Genomic DNA, 19,306 nt, shown 5'->3' with positions numbered 1-19,306 from the left:
CTTCCAGTTCCAGGTCACCTACCGTCCAGGATCCCAGAACACCAAGGCCGACGCACTTTAACGCATTCACGAACCTGACCTCCCATCGGCTCCCTCTGAGACCATTTTACCCACATCCGTTATCGTAGCACCCATTACTTGGGACATCTCCACAGAAATCCCTGAGAGCCAAGTACAGGATCCCACACCTGATGACTGCCCCCCAGCCCTCACCTACGTTCCCGCTAATTTACGCTCCCGTATCTTGACTGCGGTGCACTCCTCTCCCAGTTCCGGTCATCCAGGCATCGAAGCCACCCTGCATCTACTCCGAAATCGTTACTGGTGGCCCTCTCTGAGTTCTGACACCATCGCCCACGTCAAGAACTGTTCCGTTTGCAATACAGCCAAGGTTCCCCGACGACTACCCACCGGTTTCCTACAGCCTCTACCCATACCCCAACATCTAAGGTCCCATATTGCGGTCGACTTTGTCACCGATCTACCTCCCTCCAGTGGCTTCACCACCATCCTCTCGGTAGTAGACCGCGTCTCCAAAGGCTGCCGTTTCATTCCCCTCCTCAAACTACCCTCCGCTATGGAGACAGCGGAGACCTTATGTAAAACCGTTTTCAGATTCTATGGACTTCCTGAGGACATCATATCCGATCGTGGTACACAGTTCACCTCACGCCTATGGTCAAGCTTCTTCCACCTCCTCGGCATCCATGTCAGCCTCACTTCCGGCTACCACCCTGAATCCAATGGTCAGGCTGAGAGACTCAACCAGGAGTTGACCCGTTTCCTCCGCTCCTACTGTCACGATCACCAGGAGGACTGGAGCCGTTACCTTTTCTGGGCAGAATACGCCCAGAACTCCCTATGTAAACCCTCCACCAACTTAACCCCCTTTCAGTGCATTTTAGGCTTTCAACCACCCCTGTTCCCCTGGTCTGGAGAACCATCCGACCTGCCCGCGGTCAACTCCTGGTTACAGCGCAGCGAGGAGGTCTGGAACCAGGCCCACGTTCACCTCCAGAGGGCGGTTCGCCGTTTCCAATCGTAGGCCAATCGCCGGCGCCGGCCCAACCCTCCCTATCAACCCGGCCAGTGAGTGTGGCTCTCGACCCGGGACCTTCGCCTGCGACTACCCTGTAGGAAGCTAAGCCCCAGGTACGTGGGTCCTTTCAAAATCACTAAACAAATCACTCCTGTCTCATACCACCTGGAACTCCCCACAGAATACCATGTCTCACCCACTTTCCATGTCTCTCTGCTTAAGCCCGCTAGTGACCCGGGAGGAGTGGAGAACCTAGAGGAGACCGCCGCACAGGGACCCACCCCCATCATCATCGATGGCGAGGAGGCCTACCGGGTCAACTCCCTCCTGGACTCTCGACGCCGGAACGGTCACCTTCAGTACCTGGTCGACTGGGAGGGTTTCGGCCCCGAGGAGAGATCATGGGTGCCCGCCGAGGACATCCTCGATCCCTCCCTAACCTCCGACCAATGTTATTATAGTTAACGAAAACGAACTAAAAAACTAAAACTAGAATTGAAAATGCATTTTCGTTAACTGAAATAAAAATAAAAATTAGAGTTTAAAAAAAAAACGAAAACTAACTGAAACTGTTTTGTGTGTATACAAAACGAACTTAAACTAACTAATATTATAGCAAAAATTTCGTTTTCGTCTTTGTAAATACATTGTGGTGATATGGATCCAAATCTATACCGGCTTTTGCACCTTGCCCACTATTTAAAACTGAAGTCTGGGAGTGAGCGGAAGGAAAAAAACGTGAAGGAAACGGTACCTGAAAGAAACTATGACCAAAGGTGTTGGATTGTTTGCTTGCGCAGACCGAGTGTGAACGCCAAAACATCAGAGAAAATTGGTGGTGCATTAATGCCGGTTGCAACTTAAGTCCAGCCTGGTTCGCCTGCCGCAGTTGCTATAGTTTCTCTTCTTCTGATAAAACTCCACTGAAGCTACAAAGATTTGTGTCCTGGCCTGTAAATTGGTTGGCCGCCCAGACGCTGCCTGCTTCACGCAGCAGATGCACACACAAACAATCACACTGCACGAAAACTCGCGCTCTCGCACTCAAACAACACACACTGCAAACTGATCGAACCTAAATTTATTTTCTCATTTTTGATTTTTGTGTTGTGATGTGTGAAAACTGTGAACTTTAAGACAGTTTCCAGTTGAGTTAAAAACGAAACAGACACTTTTTGTCTTTTTTAGTAGGAGGACATTTCTTTTTTTATGGTTTCACTTTCTCTTGGACTTTTTGAATTGAGCAAGTGAAAAGCCTTTTTCTCAATGAATTACTTCCGGTTCCGGGTCTTCCGGGTCACTTCCCGCCGTCGGCCATTTTAGGAGCGCCGCGCCGGTGTTTCCCTCGCAAAGTATTGTATAGTCATGCTATCAATCCTAAGCGTTCTTTTCTCGGACTGCCTTTCTGTTGCCAACTGGACTGTTTATTGTGTGTGTGAACGTTTGCCGCCTGCCTGTTTTCGACCCCCGCACGTTGCACGGATTACCCCTTTTGATTGCCGCCGACCTCGACCTATTGCCTGGACTTTGACTTACCCTTTTGCTCTGTGTTCACCACATCAGTCCGCCGTTGCCGACCCACGCTTGTCTGACTTGTCTAAATTAATAAAGCTGTTGCAAATGGATCCGACGCTTCCGGATCATTCCATGGCTGCATCACAGGGGGATGCTTTTGAAAACTTTTTTTCTCTCTCCATAGGCAAAGGTTGACCAAACTGTTAGTGTAATCTGTTAACAACGTGCATTATATACCCGTCTTTTTAGGCAAGAACCAGATAATGTGTGTCACGTTATGAAATGTTTTTAAAACAACAGAAGCTGTATTATGTGATCACAATTTAATAAAAACTTCGTAAGTTAGGCCTATTAATAGTAATGATTTAATTTCAAACAACGAGTAAATTTTATAAAGAAGGTGAGCAAGGTATCAACTGAGCTTTTTAAAAACTCTGAATCAGTAAACCACTGCATCGCAAAAAGATTCACTGTTTCGAAGTGCTCCAATCGGATTGCGAATCATTTGATTCAGACGACTTTAAAGTGCGTATCACAAATAATTTGATTTAGATCGGGACGTAGGAGCGGCTTTGCAGGACGTTTTATCCCCATCGTGGATACAAATAATTCAGCAGAGGCAGGGATGCATAGACCAGAGGGGGGGGGGGGATCCACCCCATCCCACCGGCAAATCGCACCCTGTGTATATATATACAGTCAAGCCTGAAATGATTCATACCCCTGGCAAATTCTGACTTAAAGTTACTTATATTCAACCAGCAAGTTTTTTTTTTTGACCGGAAATGACACAGGCTTCTCCCAAAAGATAATAAGACGATGCACAAGAGGCATCATTGTGGAAAAAAATATTTCTCAGCTTTTATTTACATTTGAACAAAAAGTGGCATGTCCAAAAAGATTCAAACCCTTTGCAAACTGTCACAGTCTATGGGAAAATCCAAAGTTCTATACCATTCCAAATAGTCCAAGCTGTTCTAAAGCATCCTAATTACCCTGATTCATTGGGAACAGCTGTTTTAATCAACTCAACAGGTGAAAAACAGAAGCTCTCTGCTGTTGGTTTGTGGACAGTCATGGCTAAGACAAAGGAGCTCACTGAGGACCTGCGGCTGCGCATTGTGGCTGCTCACAAGTCAGGAAGGGCTATAAGACCATATCTAAATGTTTTGAAGTTCCAGTGGCTACAGTGCAAAGTATTATTAAAAAATATAAGATGTTCCGCACTGTGAAAAATCTCGGAGGATGTGGTCGGTCAAAAGTGACACCTGTGCTGGCCAGGAGGATAGTGAGAGAGGTAAAAAAGAATCCAAGGATCACCACCAAGGCCATCCTGATGAATCTGGGCTCTTCTGGTGGCAACATCTCAAGGCAGACACTCCAATGGACACTATACACCGCTGGGTTCCACAGACGCAGACCAAGGAGGACACCACTTCTCCAGATAAGGCACACAAAAGGCTGCTTGACCTTTGCAAATGCTCATCTGGACAAAGAAGAAGACTTCTGGTCTTCCGTTTTATGGTCAGATGAAACAAAAATTGAACTGTTTGGCCACAATGATGTAGCCTTCATATGGCGTAAAAAAGGAAAAGCCTTCAACCCTAAAAACACTATCCCCACTGTCAAACATGGTGGTGGGAACCTGATGTTTTGAGCTTGTTTTTTTTTTTAGCCGGTGGACCAGGGAACCTAATCACAGTAAACGGCACCATTAAAAAGGGGCAATACATCAAAATTCTCATCAACAACATCAGAAACTTGGCCTTGGGCATTTATAGCATTTATAATAAATTTCCCACCCCAACATATATAATAAGTTATATAATATATAATAAATTACAGTTACTGTTACATTCATCAGTACAGTACAGTATATGTTATTGTTAAATAATAACTGTTAACAAATTGTATAAAGAGGGCCCATATCTCACTTAGTACATATTTTCAGTATCAAAAGTACAGTAAACCTAAACCTAATAAAGGTTTACAAGATACTTACAAAATCCTGTCTCATTCACAAACACATAAACCATCAAAAATTAATTACATGATCATAAACATTGCTTAAAGCTTCTCTAAATTATTAGTTTAGAAAGTGATGAATTACAGAAATTATGAAAACCAGACTCAAATATGTACTGAAGTATGCAACTGAAGCATGCAACTGAAGCCTTAGTGGTTACATGTTTTCTATTTCATAAAAAATCATGAAAATTAATTCAACATGAAGACACTAAATGGCCATAAGAAAACACAGATGGAAATCATACAAAACAGCTTCATTTTTGCATGTAACACAGATTTTATGTAATGTTACTCTGTAAGATGTATATTTTGAGAAGTCAGATTTCACCACAAATAAGCATATACTGTCTGTGTTTACATTTAGCTAGTACTATTAAAATAAAGGAAAATCTGATCCAGCATATTGCATTTAGTTTTACTCACTTAAAGAAGATGTCATTTCTCTAAACCCCACCAAACTTGAGACAGACTGAGTTTTATTGGTAAGCATATGTCATACTTCTATTTGAGCTCCATATCATAGAGATGCTGGAGCCAAGGGCCCCTGTAGACCAGGTCCAGTCATCACCAGTTCTTTGTTTAGATTGCTGGAACCAGGTGTTTAGATAATTCAGTCTGGCTCTGCTGACTAAGAGCACGCATGTCGCTCTTCCCAGCGTCCTCCTGGGCCCGGACTAAAAGGAAGACTCACTTAATCCCTGAAAGTTGCCCCAAAAGAGCCTGCAGGGCTGGGGAAATCATTTTCAAAGTCTCTCTGTGGTAGCGTAAGGAATCTGCCACACAATGGGTATTACAGACTCAGCCATCCTAGGCTATATATTTTTAGTTATATTCCAAGATTTTTTTGTGTCACTTAACATCTAAACATTTTAACACATGCAACTTTAACACAAAACCCCTTCAATAAGGGATATTTTGGGTGAACATTAAACAATTTCATGTTTTTAAAGGAGAAGTTAACTTCCAGAACAAAAATGTACAGATAATTTTGTCACCCCCTTGTCATCCAAGATGTTCATGTCTTTCTTTTCTTCAGTCGTAAAGAAATTCTTGTTTCTTGAGGAAAACGTTTAAAAAACTTCCATGAGTTTGAACTTCCAAAATACATTTTAAATGCAGCTTCAAAGGGTTCTATAGATCCCAGCCAAAGAAGAAGAGTCTTATCTAGCAAAACGATCAGTTATTTTCTAAAAAAAAAAAAAGACAATTTATAGATTTTTTTACCCTCAAATGCTCATCTTGTCTAGCTCTGCGATGCGCATGGGTATACTGTGCAATCTGGTTCAATAGTTAGGGTTAGCTAGAAACTCCCTTCTCATTTTGCACGCTGACTTTGTAAACACTGGGTTGGTACTTTTGAAGCGATGTAGGACGATTTTGAAGTTGGAGGAGGAAATGAGATGGGAGTTTTTTGACATACCCTAACTGTATTGAACCAGAGTACACAACAGTACGAATCCACATTGCAGAGCTAGACAAGATGAGCATTTGAGGTTAAACATTTATTTATTTATTTTTTTTTTAGAAAATAATCAACTGTTTCACTAGATAAGACCCTTCTTACCTTCTAGAGCCCTTTGAAGCTGCATTTAAACGGCATTTTGGAAGTTCAAACTCGGGGGCACCATAGAAGTCCACTATATGGAGAGAAATCCTGAAATGTTTTCCTCAAGAAACATAAATTCTTTGCGAAGAAAGAAAGACATGAACATCTTGGATGACAAGGGGGTGAGTACATTATCTGTACATTTTTGTTCTGGAAGTGAACTACTCCTTTAAGATGTTTCTGTCAGACCTGCGGTGTAGCTTGCATTTGCCAAATTAAAATTCAACAAGTAATTAAAAAAACATCTTTTTTCCAATGTACATAGTTAAAATGTACTCAACCAGTCAAAAGTTTTTAAACAGTAAGATTTATTTTTAAAGAAGTTTCTTCTGCTCATCAAGCCTGTATTTATTTGATACAAAGTACAGCAAAAACAGTTTAATTTTGAAATATTTTTTACTATTTAAAATTTCTATTTAAATATTTGAAAATGGAATTAATTCCTGTGATTTCAACGCTTAATTTTTAGCATCATTACTCCAGTCACATGATCCTTCAGAAATCATTCTAATATTCTGATTTGCTGCTCAAAAACATTTATTGTAATTTGTATTGTGTTGAAAACAGCTGAGCAGAATTTTTTTCAGGTTTCTTTGATGAATAAAAAGTTCAGAAGAGCGGTATTTATCTGAAATAGAAATCTTTTGTAACATTATAAATGTCTCATCACTTTTGATCAATGTAAAGCAAAAATAATAATAATAATAATAAAATAAAAATATATACTGTCTTGGTATAGTGCATAATATTACAGCTTATTAAGGCTTTTTATTTCAGATAAATACTGATCTTTGGATCTTTCTATACATCAAAAAATCCTGAAAAATTTTTTTTTTAAATATTGATAATAATACTACTACTAATAATGTTTCTTGAACAGCAAAATCAGCATATTAGAATGATTTCTGAAGGATCGTGTGACACTGAAGACTGGAGTAATGAATTGCATTTTAAAATATATTTAAATACAAAGCAGTTATATTAAATAGTAATATTTCACAGTATTACTGCTTTTGCTGTATTTTGGATCAAATAAATGCAGGCTTCTTTAAAAAAAACATGAAAAATCTTACTGTTCAAAAACTTTTGACTGGTAGAGTACACTAAATATCAATATTGTATTAGTGTTCGTCCCAAAGCAAAGACGGGCCTAGCAAAACATATCCTAACATAATACAATACCGCCCCCTACCGGACCACAACAACACAGCACCACATCTGAATTCTGATCTATGACTGCCCTCTGTAGAACCAGTTTAGTCTAGCACAGATTTTGCAGACACTAAACGCAATTGAAACAGGCCATTATTCGAGCCACATTAGATTTTGCATTAACCAGAAATTCCTATAAAACCGACCAGATACATAGCAATCCTAACTCAAGGGAACGATTAGTGTCGTGTCTACGTGAGGTAAATTTTTCAAAGTGCAAGTTCATTAGGCGCCAGGAGAGAGTCTATTCATGTGAAAATGAATGAAGATCAACTAGCCATCGCGTAGAGACCAGGTGAAGAGAGATTTTTACAGTAAGTATCAATCTCCCAGTCACCTGCAGCTGTCTGTGACGAATTATTTTTGCATGCTGCTCCCAACCGCCTCTTAAAATGAGAAACGATGGCTTGATAATGCATTATATCCACATAATATCCCTTATAGATGCATTTAGCACGAATTGCATTGGCCGCGCTCTAATGTATTTCATATCTTGAATGTAATGTTTTTTAAATGAGAAGCAGCAGCAGCCTAAAGCCTGCCTCCATCGACAGTACGGTGGTACTGGCTGCTGTAGTTTTTCGCGGTCTCTCTCTCTCTCTCTGTAATTTTTTTTAAGGAACAGCAGAGGCTCAGCACACAAGGACAGGGAAAAGGAATAAGACCAGGAACTCCTCCTTATTTGCGCCTGTCAGAGGACAGATATATTTCGTACATGACGCATTTGTAGAGAACAAACAGGTAAATATTGGCACGAGATATTGAGTTGATAAGCGGGCGATGCGATGCATGCGAAAACGACTCGAGCACACTGTACGCGACGAAACGACAGCGTTCGCGTTTTGAAAAACCCAAGCCGAACGCGGCTCGCTTGCAGATGCGTTGATTATAACAACAACGTTACAGTTGTGTCGCGTCGCGTTGAAACGCATCACTCGCTTGAGATCTAGATCGGGTGTTTTAATGTATGTAAATACAACGAGGTGAAAACAAAATGGGGGTGAGTTGATGTGGGAGGAGCGGGGTTGAAAACCGAGGATATGCATTTGTGCACGATCTAATGTGTTTGGAAAGCAAACATGTCCGTGTTTTGTGCGCGTATGACGGAGGAGCAGCGAAGTTAAGGCGAGGCCTTTGATCGTACGCTTTGAATCGCGGATTCCGCGACGGCCTCTCGATCACGTACCGCATCCCGACTGAATATAATGGTGTTAACGTGCTGTTGCTGGCAGGAGGCGGGTCTTTTGTCACACATATTTGAGGCGAAACTTTTTATAGCCGGGAGGAATCGCGCCCCGTGTTTATGAATGTCCGTTGTTTATCTTAAAACAAGCGCTGCGCCTTTAATTTGCGATGGCAGTGCGGGGTCGCTGCAGGCTGTGCCGAGAGAGCTCTCTCTCGTCTGTCGACGCGCTACTTCACAGTCGGAATGCCATTCGCAGACCATGGGTCATATTTGTGTTAGGATAAATGGTGTGGGTTTTTAATGCCTTCTTTTAGTGAACAAAATAAATAAATGAATAAAAAAAGTGTGCATTTGTCTACATAAATAAAAACCTCATAGCATGCTGTGAACTTACAGCTTATGATCCATTTTTATATGGGTAAGTTAAATCTTATGAAACCTGCGAAGAACATGTCCAGGTCACAATTCATGCAAAAAAAAAAAAAAAAACTAAGCTTTTTTTTTTTCTTCAATATTGACCACTGAGATGTACATTTTCCTGCTAATAAGTGGCTATTTATCAAATAAATGTTGTGTTGACAGATTGGACAGTAAGACAAACACAGCAAGGGCATTAATTTATAAAAACGTATTAATTAGAAATCCAAGTTACAGTTTATATGTGACCCTGGATCACAAAACTATTCTTGAGTAGCATGGATAATTGTAGAAATCATTAAGGATAATAAATAAAGATATTTTGTACATTTTCTACCGCAAATATATAAAAACTTAATTTTTGATTAGTAATATGCATAGCTAAGAATTCATTTGCACAACTTTAAAGGTTTTCTCAATAGTTTGATTTTTGTTTGCACCCTCAGATTTTCAAATAGTTGTATCTCGGACAAATATTGTCCTATTCTGGACTACTTGGATATCTTTCTCCCATTTACGTAACTTACATAAGTAATAAATCTCTATATATCTTACCTGTTTATTGCTGTTTTTACCTGGGGACTTGTGTGCTTTTAACCATTAAGTATTTTATGCATACTGCAGAATAGTAATAATAATAGTAGGGTACAACGGGGCTAAAGGCACACCATAAGAAAAATTGTGCTTTTCACTCTGCCCAAAATCTATGGTTGCAGAAAAAATATATACGTTTGTATTGAACAGATTTTGTGTGAAAATAAAGCAAACAAGTCGTTTATTTTGTTTAAAAATCTTATATGAGGTGGCAAAGGGGGACCCCACACACATGGTAAAAGGCTCACCAGCATGAGGCAAAAGGTGCACAGTATTGATACAAATTAGGTTATTGGTTTGGTTGTTATTGAATTTTTGTGGTATTTGTACAGTTTTAGTTATATTTTATTGTAAAGCACTTTGTGACTCCTTGCCTCACTTTAGTAAAGTTTGTACTATTTAATGCTTATTTTGATAAAGCAATTATTTTTTGTTCTGTAAATGTACTGTCATTAAAATATGTTAATATAAAAAAAAACATATTTTAAAATACAGATACAAAATCATTTTAAAAAGTAAAGATCCTGAAAGGATTAAAGAAAATTCCAAAATAATTTAATATAGATTTACAGTAGTAACAACCAATCATATTTTATTATATGATTTAATTTATATTATCTCTAAGATGGACACCCAACATAATATATGATATTTACCATCTGGATCTAACAATGTCATGTCAACAAATTGAAAAGTCAGCCATCTATTAATTATGTTAATTATCATGTGCCTTTTAGCCCCAACAGCAGGGGTGCTTTTTACCCCAAATACTATACTTTTACATATTCTTTCGTTCTTTAAAAACTGTTGCTTTAATTATCTTAAACAAAATTGAAAATCATTACTAAGACTTTTGTCTCTAAATAGATTGTACAATTTTAGCGATTCTCGTTTGCTACTTAAATCTACAATATTTTAAAAAAGGATCAGCCAAATTTGCACGTGTATTTTGAAAAGCCCAAATTTTTTCTGCCATCTAGTGTTTTAGAGGAAAATAATATCAAAGGCTACTTGTTGTACCCTAATAATAGTAATAATAAAGCACAAATTATAGATTTTATTACCATCATAGTACATATCAGTCTTCTTTGAAAGGCTGTGCGATTGGCTGTAGGCATACAGTAAATATTTGCGTCAAAACTGAAGTATACTTTGGCCTTAAGTATTCATACCCATTTTTATTCACTAGATGGTGCCAAGACTGAGTCTGAAATCGTATGCTCTCTTGAGTAGGTGCTTATTTTTAATGTTTTGTAACTTCGTGACCACTATTATGAATATAAAATGGACGTACTACATTTGCCATGTTGTTATTATCACGTGACCTACGTCTCCTGTGGCCTCGTGTGATATTAAAGTGTCCGTAGTATGCACACTTAAGAATCTCATTGGAAATAGTAGGTCTTCTAGGTAGTTTTTGTCTATTTTGAACAAAACTTGGACTGTAGTTGTACTTTATTTTCCCGCAACACTGCACACCTTCAGCTTTGAAGTTTGTGTTCATTTGAATTCAGCTAAGAGATCAATATTTGATATTTCGATTTTAGTTTTTGGTTATAAATCAACACAAATTTGCAGATCTGAGTCAACCAAACTAACTTTTTGTTTGTTTTTGTCATTGAAAGTCAGATGAGTATGAGATGAACTTTTTAATGTGCCCACGTATTCGCTTTGTTGTTGTACTAATTTAACATGGATAAGAGTGTGTCTGTGATCATCGTCTGTTGAAGCAGATGGAGACTGCTGAGTTCAGTCACATTCAGAGATGCTAATGAATGAATCATTTTGTCTTGATTCATCTGTAGGTACTCCATCCAGTGGCACTGTGAGTCAAGAGGAGGTGGGTCTGCTCTGTCACTCATACGAATGATGTTTTGATTGCGTGTTGCTGAATGGATTGTTTTCTTGATCAAAAAAATGATGGAAGAAATATTTGATTTTTCTCCACAGAAAAGGCAGGATGTCAGCCAGAGGAGGAAAGAAAAAGATCACCAAGCTGTCCCGTTCTTCCCGGGCAGGAGTCATTTTTCCTGTCGGGAGGATGATGCGTTACTTGCGCACGGGAACCCATAAGTATCGCATTGGCATGGGCGCCCCCGTCTACATGGCAGCTGTCATTGAGTACTTAGCAGGTGGGAAGCCAGATTCTCCTTTGTTGTGGAATTAAGTAATGTTTTATCAAAAACAAATCTGTCATTATGCAATGGTTTAATTATCGGAGTCTCTGTCGCACTGTTTTTGTAGCTGAGATCTTGGAGTTGGCTGGAAATGCAGCAAGAGACAACAAGAAGGGGAGAATCACCCCACGACACATCAAGCTGGCAGTGGCCAATGATGAAGAACTCAACCAGGTAATGAATAACATGTTAACATAGAGTGAGGTTGGGTAGGGTTAATGTTTAGCACACTCTTTGTGTCCAAAAACAACACTTTAAATGTTTCTGAAGTCTCTGTGCGCACCAAGGCAGCATTTATTTGATCAAAGTCGGTAATATTGTGAAATATAAATCATATTATTACTATTTAAAATAATTGTTTTCTATTAGAATATATTTTAAAATGTCATTTATTCATGGGATTTAAAACCAGTCTTTAGTTTCACGTGATTCTTCAGAAATCTTTCTATGCTGATTTGCTGCTTAATATTTTTGTGGAAACTTTTTTGGAGGGTTTTTTTATTGAATACAAAGTTCAAAAGAACAATTTATTTGAAGTGGAAATTTTGTTTAACATAATAAATGTCTTTATTGGCACATTTGATCATTTTAATTTCAATGTAATTAATTTAAGGATTGATTTCTTATTAAAAAAAATGTATTTTCCCCAAACTTTTAAATGGTTTCCTATGGAAGCTTGTTTCCACCACTGAAAAAAAAAATAAAAAAGGTAATTGTGACTTTTTATCTGACAATTCTGACTTTTCTCACAATTACAAGTTTGTGTTTTGCAATTCCCAAAAACAGAATTGTGAGATATAAACTTGCAATTGCGAGTTGTAAAGTCCAGTTCTGAGGAGAAAAAACACTGATATGTTCACAGAATTGCGAGTTTATATCTTGGAATTCTCACTTTAAAACTTACAATTGAAAGTTAATTTCATGCAATTTTAACTTTAGAACTTGCAGTTTAGTTTATATTATGGAATTCCGACTTTATTTCTCAAAATTGCAAGTTTATATCACGCAATTCTCACTTTATAACTAACAATTGAGAGTTTATATCATGCAATTGCGACTTTATTTCTCAGTATTGCGAGTTTATATCACGCAATTCTGACTTCATTTCTGAGAATTACGAGTTTATATCTTGTAATTCTCAATTTAAAACTCGCAATTTAGAATTTATATCATGCAATTTTGACTTTATAACTTGCAATTGAGTTTATATAATGCAACTGCGACTTTATTTCTCAGAATTGCGAGTTTATATCACACAATTCTGACTTTAGAACTCGCAATTATGAGTTTATATCTCAGAATTCTCACTTTAAAACTCACAATTGAGTTTATATCATGCAATTCTGACTTTAGAACTTGCAAATGAGTTTATATCATGCAATTGCGACTTTATTTCTCAGTATTGCGAGTTTATATCACGCAATTCTCAATTTAAAACTCGCAATTTAGAGTTTTTATCATGCAATTTTGACTTTATAACTTCCAATTGAGTTTATATAATGCAACTGCGACTTTATTTCTCAGAATTGCGAGTTTATATCACACAATTCTGACTTTATAACTTGCAATTGTGACTTTATATCTTGAAATTCTCACCTTATAACTCACAATTGAGAGTTTATATCATGCAATTTTGACTTTATAACTTTCAATTGAGTTTATATCATGCAATTGCGACTTTGTTTCTCAGAATTGCGAGTTTATATCACCCAATTCTGACTTTATAACTTGCAGTTCGGTTTATATTATGGAATTCTGACTTTATTTCGCAAAATTGCACGTTTATATCATACTATTCTGACTTTATAACTCGCAATTGCAAGTTTATATCATGCAATTTTGACTATAACTTGCAGTTGAGTTTATGTCATGCAATTGCGACTTTATTTCTCAGAATTGCAAGTTTATATCTCGCACTTCTGACTTTAGAACTTGCAATTGTGAGTTTATATTTCACAATTGTGAGAAGAAAAGTCAGAGTTGCAAGATGTAAATTCGCAATTGCGAAGTCAGAATTGTGAGATAAAAAGTCTCAGTTACCTTTTTTATTTTTATTCAGTGGTGGAAATGGGCTTCCATAGGAAGCCATTTGAAAGTTTGGGGTAAATAAGACTTTTTTAAAATAAGAAATCAATACTTAAAGGAACCGTACGTAAGAAATTTATTTCAGTTAATCATAAAATGGCCCTGACATGTCACTAGATCAAATCAGCATATTAGAATGGTTTCTGCGGTATCATGTGACAATGAGGACAGGAGTAATGATGCTTAAAAAGTCTACTTTGCATCACAGGAATAAATTACTTTTTAAACTAAAATAGAAAAGAAGTGTTTTAAACATTCCCAAAATATTACTATTTTTACTGTATCAAATAAATGCACCCTTGGAAAGCATAAGAGACTTATTTTCATTTAAAAAAAAAATACCAGTAGTGTAGTTGCACAAAATGTTTTTGGATCTGCAGTTTGACAATTGTAGTCCTTATAGCAATCCCATTAATGAGTTTGGTTTTCTATATTTTTGAATAGTTGCTCAGAGGGGTGACCATATCAAATGGTGGCGTCCTGCCTCGCATCCACCCTGAGCTGCTCTCCAAGAAGAGAGGAGGCAAGGTGAAGGTGGAGACTCAGGTGACCGTTCCGGAGAAGAGGGAGAACCGGAAACCCATCAAGAAACCCAGCAAAAAGAGCAAAGGAAAACCAGGACGCAAACCCAAAGTGCGTACAGTGTCATACATATGTTGTTCTATTGTTCTGTCTCTTTGTTTGTGAGAATAAAAAACTGTTTCTTCAATGCAGAAAAGCACAGAGAATGACAAAGAAGCAGATGCCAACACAACAGTGGAAGATGGACCAGGAGAGGGATTTACTATTCTCTCTGCGAAAAGCTTGTTCCTTGGACAAAAGGTGGAAAGAGCTTTGCTTATCACACATTGTCATGAATTAGTTTTTTGTTTTTTGCTTATTTTAACACTTAGAGAGCACATAAAGTTTGTATAACATCGAATGCAAAGTACATTTAGTAATTTACCTACATATAATTTCCACTTTTAATTTTTACAGTATTGGATTAAATTAATAGTCGAATCAAAAAATAGTTGGACAATATATGTGACCCTGGACCACAAAACCAGTTTTAAGTAGCATGTGTATATTTGTAGCAATAGCCAAAAATACACTGTATGGGTCAAACTTATCAATTTTTCTTTTATGCCAAAAATCATTAGGAAATTAAGTAAAAATCATGTTCCATGAAGATATTCTGTAAATTTCCTACCATAAATATATTAAAACTTAATTTTTGATTAGTAATATGCATTGCTAAGAACTTCATTTGGACAACTTTAAAGGTGATAGAAACTTTAGATAGAATCTTCTTGATTATAAAATCCTGTTATAGTATTATTCAGGCTTTTTTAAGGCTTTACAGTGCAGTAATGATTTATCTGTGGTTTGTTTATCAGCTGTCCCTTACAGAGAGTGAAATCAGCAAAATCGGCACGATCAAAGTGGAGGGCATCATCAATCCCACAAACGCAGAGATTGATCTGAAAGAGGGAATCGGTCAGTGCATTACACTGCTGTTAGCTACTGTTAAACTCTTGTCAATTACATTTGCCAGAAGATAAAACAGTAGCGAGTGTCGATTTGCCTGAATATTTAAAGAGATGTGTCTGAAAAGGTAATTTCTTTTCCATGCTGTGACACAGGTAACGCTCTGGAGAAAGCAGGAGGAAAAGATTTCCTAGAGACCGTCAAGGAGCTGAGAAAAAGCCAGGGTCCTTTGGAGGTCGCATCAGGTTGAAATCAAACACACACACTTTCTAGACACAAGCAGACAGAAAGCAGACTCAAATTAGTGCGTGTGCTCTAGCAGTGTTCAAAGGGGCAGGAAATGACCTTGTTAAATATTTTAATATACTGAAAAGTACAGCCGTCATGGAAACCTAGTGATACCAGGGATTTTGTGATCATTTACACACCTGGAAATGTCATGGAAATTAGCTAAATCTTCAGTAGTACAGTGCTTTTTCCATTTTTTTCACATTTTATGTTGCTGTCTTATGTTTAACTGCTTTAAATGACCTTTTCCCCACATCAATCTACACTCCATGCACTATAATGCAAAGCAGACATCTATGCAAATTTATTAAAAATAAAAAACTTAAATGTTTCCATTGCATAAGTATTCACACCCTTATCTGGGACAGTTGAAATTTAGCTCAGGAGCACTCATAATACTTGTAGATGTTACTACACTTTGAGTGAAGTTAACCGGTGGCAAATTTAATTGAATGGGTATGATTTGGAAAGGCACACATGTCTTAATAAAAGGTAAAAAACTAAAAATGCATATCAGAGCAAAAAAGCCCTGAGGTCAAAAAACCTCCTGTAGAGCTCAGAAACAGGACTTCATTAAGCCACACATCTGGAGAAGAGTTCAGAAAAAAATCTGCTGCATTGAAGGTTCACAGACGCATATACTCTGTATTACTCTTAATTGAAGAAATTTGAAACAACCACAAATTTTCCTAGAGCTGGCCTCCTGGCCAGTCTGAGCAATTCATGGAGAAAGGCTTTGCCTAGACTGGTGACCAACATCCTGGCAGATATTTGCCAAATGCTGATGTGCAAAGCTTGTCGCATTATACCCAGAAAGACTTGAGGCTGTAAAGGTGCTTCAGCAACAAAAAATAATACATTTACAAAGGTGTGACAATGCTGATTTTGCTTTGCCATTATAGTGTATGGAGTGTAGACTGATGTGGAGAAAAAAAAAGTAATTTAAAGCAGTTTAACATAAGGCAGCAACATAACAAAACATGAAAAAAATCACGTGGACAAAATCGAGTAATCCAGGCATAAAAACGGAATTTACGGTATAACGCAGAATGTCACAGAATCAAAAGTAGGTCAGTACACTTAATTCAAAATGTGATATGAACTGATCTCAGTGAATATAAAGCCGCAAAAATACTATTTAAATATGAATCCTACATGTTCTGTATATCACAGAGTTATACAACTTGGCACAAGCTGATTGGTTCATGTTGCATACGCAACCAATGAGCTTGCAGCTATTTAAATGGCTGGTAGCATTCACTTGGGCATTTTGCAGTGTGTATTTTGCAGTTCCTCTAAAACCCTCCACCTTCCCCGGCTCCACTTGTATAGATCTGCTATGAGCTATTTGTGCAGCAGCAGTATGTCTTAAATACTCACAGCACCGTATCGCCATATGCTTTGGCAGTAGCAAGCTCTGTACTTGCTTGCAGCAGCAGCAGCAGTAATCTACAAATACTACAATAACCAACAGCAGCAGCAATTCCACAGCAGCAGCGTAGCAGATCTATTTCGCCAAGACCAAATACATTAACATTGTCATATCCATTACCATGCTAAACTTTTCAGAGAGTTGTCATGACAGAAATAGTCCGAATATAAACACTTGTTATAAGTGTACTATAGTGATTAAGGACAAGCCAAAAACACGGTTTGGAAAATGGATTCAAGGTGGATTCACCCTTATTATATACATTTTGAAAAATTTTTAAGACAAAAAAGTTACGGACAGCAGCTTTAACCTTTATAACAGTCTAGAAAAATTTGTGGGAAAAAAATTTAAATAAAATAAAATGGAAAAAATGGAATTTGCAAAAATAAAATGGAATTTGGGAAAAAATTAAACTGATTTCTAGGGATGCCGCCAATAGTTGACTAAGCGTTAGTTGACGAGAAGTGGCTTGGTCGACCAAAATCTTATTAGGTGCTTAGTCACAGGAAAAAACTACAGGATGCGCTTTCTGCCGTCTCTGTCTCGGTACACTTGAGTATGAAACTTTAGAAACTCAACCACTTTGAAATGTGTATACTTGCCTAACAGACATGAATAGAGAGTGAAATGTCTACTTTCAAATGGAAAACATATTCTCAGCTTATGTCATTTGTATGAAATATGCACAGGCGCATCCACTACTGCAGAGATGACGAGTCAGTGTTGCCAACTCCATCTCTTAATCTAAAAAAAAGAAAGCACTAGTTTATCATTAAATTATTAAAACGTTAATGCAGTCTCTTCGCAGTTTTTCCCTGACAAATTCATAATTATTATACCAGCCGGTGCGCTGTGGCAAGCTCTTTTTGTGTGCACTTGAGCGCTTATTAGCCTATGTAGGCAATTAAAGGCTCATTATGCAACTAATAGTCAATCAGAAAAACCTTTAGTCGACGGCAGCCCTACAGATTTCATAGGGTCCTTTAAACGATGGAAAATCAGTCCAAAATAATGACTCATTTTCCTCAGTCCTTTGATTCTTTGATCAAAAAGTGTAGAAGCTTTAAAAGTAAAACAAGAAAGCAGGAAGAAATCCCCTGAAGTAAGAAGTTTCTGTTGTGACTAGAGTGTTTGGTATTCCCTCTGCTCTGCAGTGGCGGTGAGCCAAGCCAATGGGATGGCAGCACGTTTCATCATCCATTGTCACGTTCCTCAGTGGGGTTCAGAAAAGTGCGAAGATCAGCTCGAGAAAACAGTCAAGAACTGTCTGTCTGCTGCCGAGGAGAAGAAGCTCAAGTCGGTTGCCTTCCCTTCGCTACCGGCCGGACGGTGAGCATCACGATCACCTTTAGCTTCACTCTTAAAAGCTCATACGCGATGCAAATGTGGCAAGAAATTGCCAGAAACTCTTTTCACCTCTTTGATTTTTGTTCCCCCAGAAATGGTTTCCCAAAGCAGACGGCAGCCCAGCTAATACTGAAGGCCATTTCAAACCATTTTGTCTCAGCAACCACCTCCTCCCTGAAGAACATTTACTTTGTTCTGTTTGACAGCGAGAGCATTGGGATATACCTGCAGGAGATGGCAAAGATGGACGCCAAGTGATGTGGAGTCGTGGGTTTGATTTCTTTTGAAAGTGTAACGCCTCGATGCAGCTCCGTTTTAGCTTCGCTTTGACTGGTTTTGTCGGCCTCGACGTCGCGGGACGGTGAAATGAGTTGAACGTGAGCTTTAGCGGAGAGTGCATCCTGGCTAGTAGGAGCGTACTAAGTGGAGTGTAGTGCAGCTTGGTGAAAGGTGTTGTAGGTATATGTTTTTGACAACAGATTATTTGAAGGTGTTTAAACAAGGATATTTGTGAGTGATGTACTGTACACATTTATGTTTCACTGTTCTCCTTTAAAGAAAAGACATTCATTTAGACTAGATCAACTTAATCTTCATTGTTTGCCATTTTTATCCTTAGACTGATCTTGTTTTTACATTCCATGTTCAGAGTTGAACTTTTGACTGTTGTTTTTGGCTAGATTTCATGTGTGGTTTCTGACCGTTTTGGTTTATTAAAAAAAAAAGTGTTTCTTGTTCTGCTTTGAAATAAAAAAATGTTTTACACCACAGGCTGAGCACTTGTTTTAGTTAGTTCACCCAAAAATGAATTAAATTACTCACCCGCGTCGTTCCAAACTTGTATGACTTTCTTTCTTCTGCGGAGCTGAAAAGATGTCTTGAAGAATGTTGGCACCAAACAGTTTTGGTT

General features: G+C 38.0%; 1 protein-coding gene across 3 annotated transcripts; it reads left to right on the top strand.

Moving 5' to 3' along the window:
• The first annotated feature begins 7,477 nt into the window (after positions 1–7,477).
• On the top strand, positions 7,478–19,164 carry macroh2a2 (macroH2A.2 histone). 3 transcript variants are annotated; one of them, XM_073834208.1, is made up of 11 exons: positions 7,479–7,714; positions 8,020–8,141; positions 11,403–11,437; positions 11,548–11,729; positions 11,842–11,948; positions 14,304–14,492; positions 14,574–14,681; positions 15,239–15,338; positions 15,485–15,574; positions 18,204–18,378; positions 18,489–19,164. In XM_073834208.1, exons 4-11 carry the CDS (start codon positions 11,558–11,560, stop codon positions 18,652–18,654), a joined length of 1,107 nt encoding a protein of 368 aa, XP_073690309.1. In that variant the 5' UTR covers positions 7,479–7,714; positions 8,020–8,141; positions 11,403–11,437; positions 11,548–11,557; the 3' UTR covers positions 18,655–19,164. The 3 variants fall into 3 exon arrangements, with proteins under 3 accessions (XP_073690310.1, XP_073690309.1, XP_073690308.1); XM_073834209.1 differs by lacking the exon at positions 8,020–8,141 and having other exon boundaries at positions 7,478–7,714; XM_073834207.1 differs by lacking the exon at positions 7,479–7,714 and having other exon boundaries at positions 7,942–8,141.
• Positions 19,165–19,306: the final 142 nt, after the last annotated feature.

The sequence above is a fragment of the Garra rufa genome, chromosome 2, assembly GCF_049309525.1.
Source record: "Garra rufa chromosome 2, GarRuf1.0, whole genome shotgun sequence".
In the NCBI taxonomy this organism is placed as follows: domain Eukaryota; kingdom Metazoa; phylum Chordata; class Actinopteri; order Cypriniformes; family Cyprinidae; genus Garra; species Garra rufa.
The sequence above is the reverse complement of the archived record's forward strand: the minus strand, read 5'-3'. Positions and strand labels throughout refer to the sequence as shown.

Coding starts and splice junctions, on each gene's coding strand:
- macroh2a2 (XM_073834209.1), top strand. CDS start 11,558: ATGTCAGCCAGAGGAGGAAAGAAAAAGATCACCAAGCTGTCCCGTTCT. Junction 15,339..15,484: donor TGATCTGAAAGAGGGAATCG/GTCAGTGCATTA, acceptor GCTGTGACACAG/GTAACGCTCTGGAGAAAGCA. Junction 18,379..18,488: donor CCTTCGCTACCGGCCGGACG/GTGAGCATCACG, acceptor TTGTTCCCCCAG/AAATGGTTTCCCAAAGCAGA.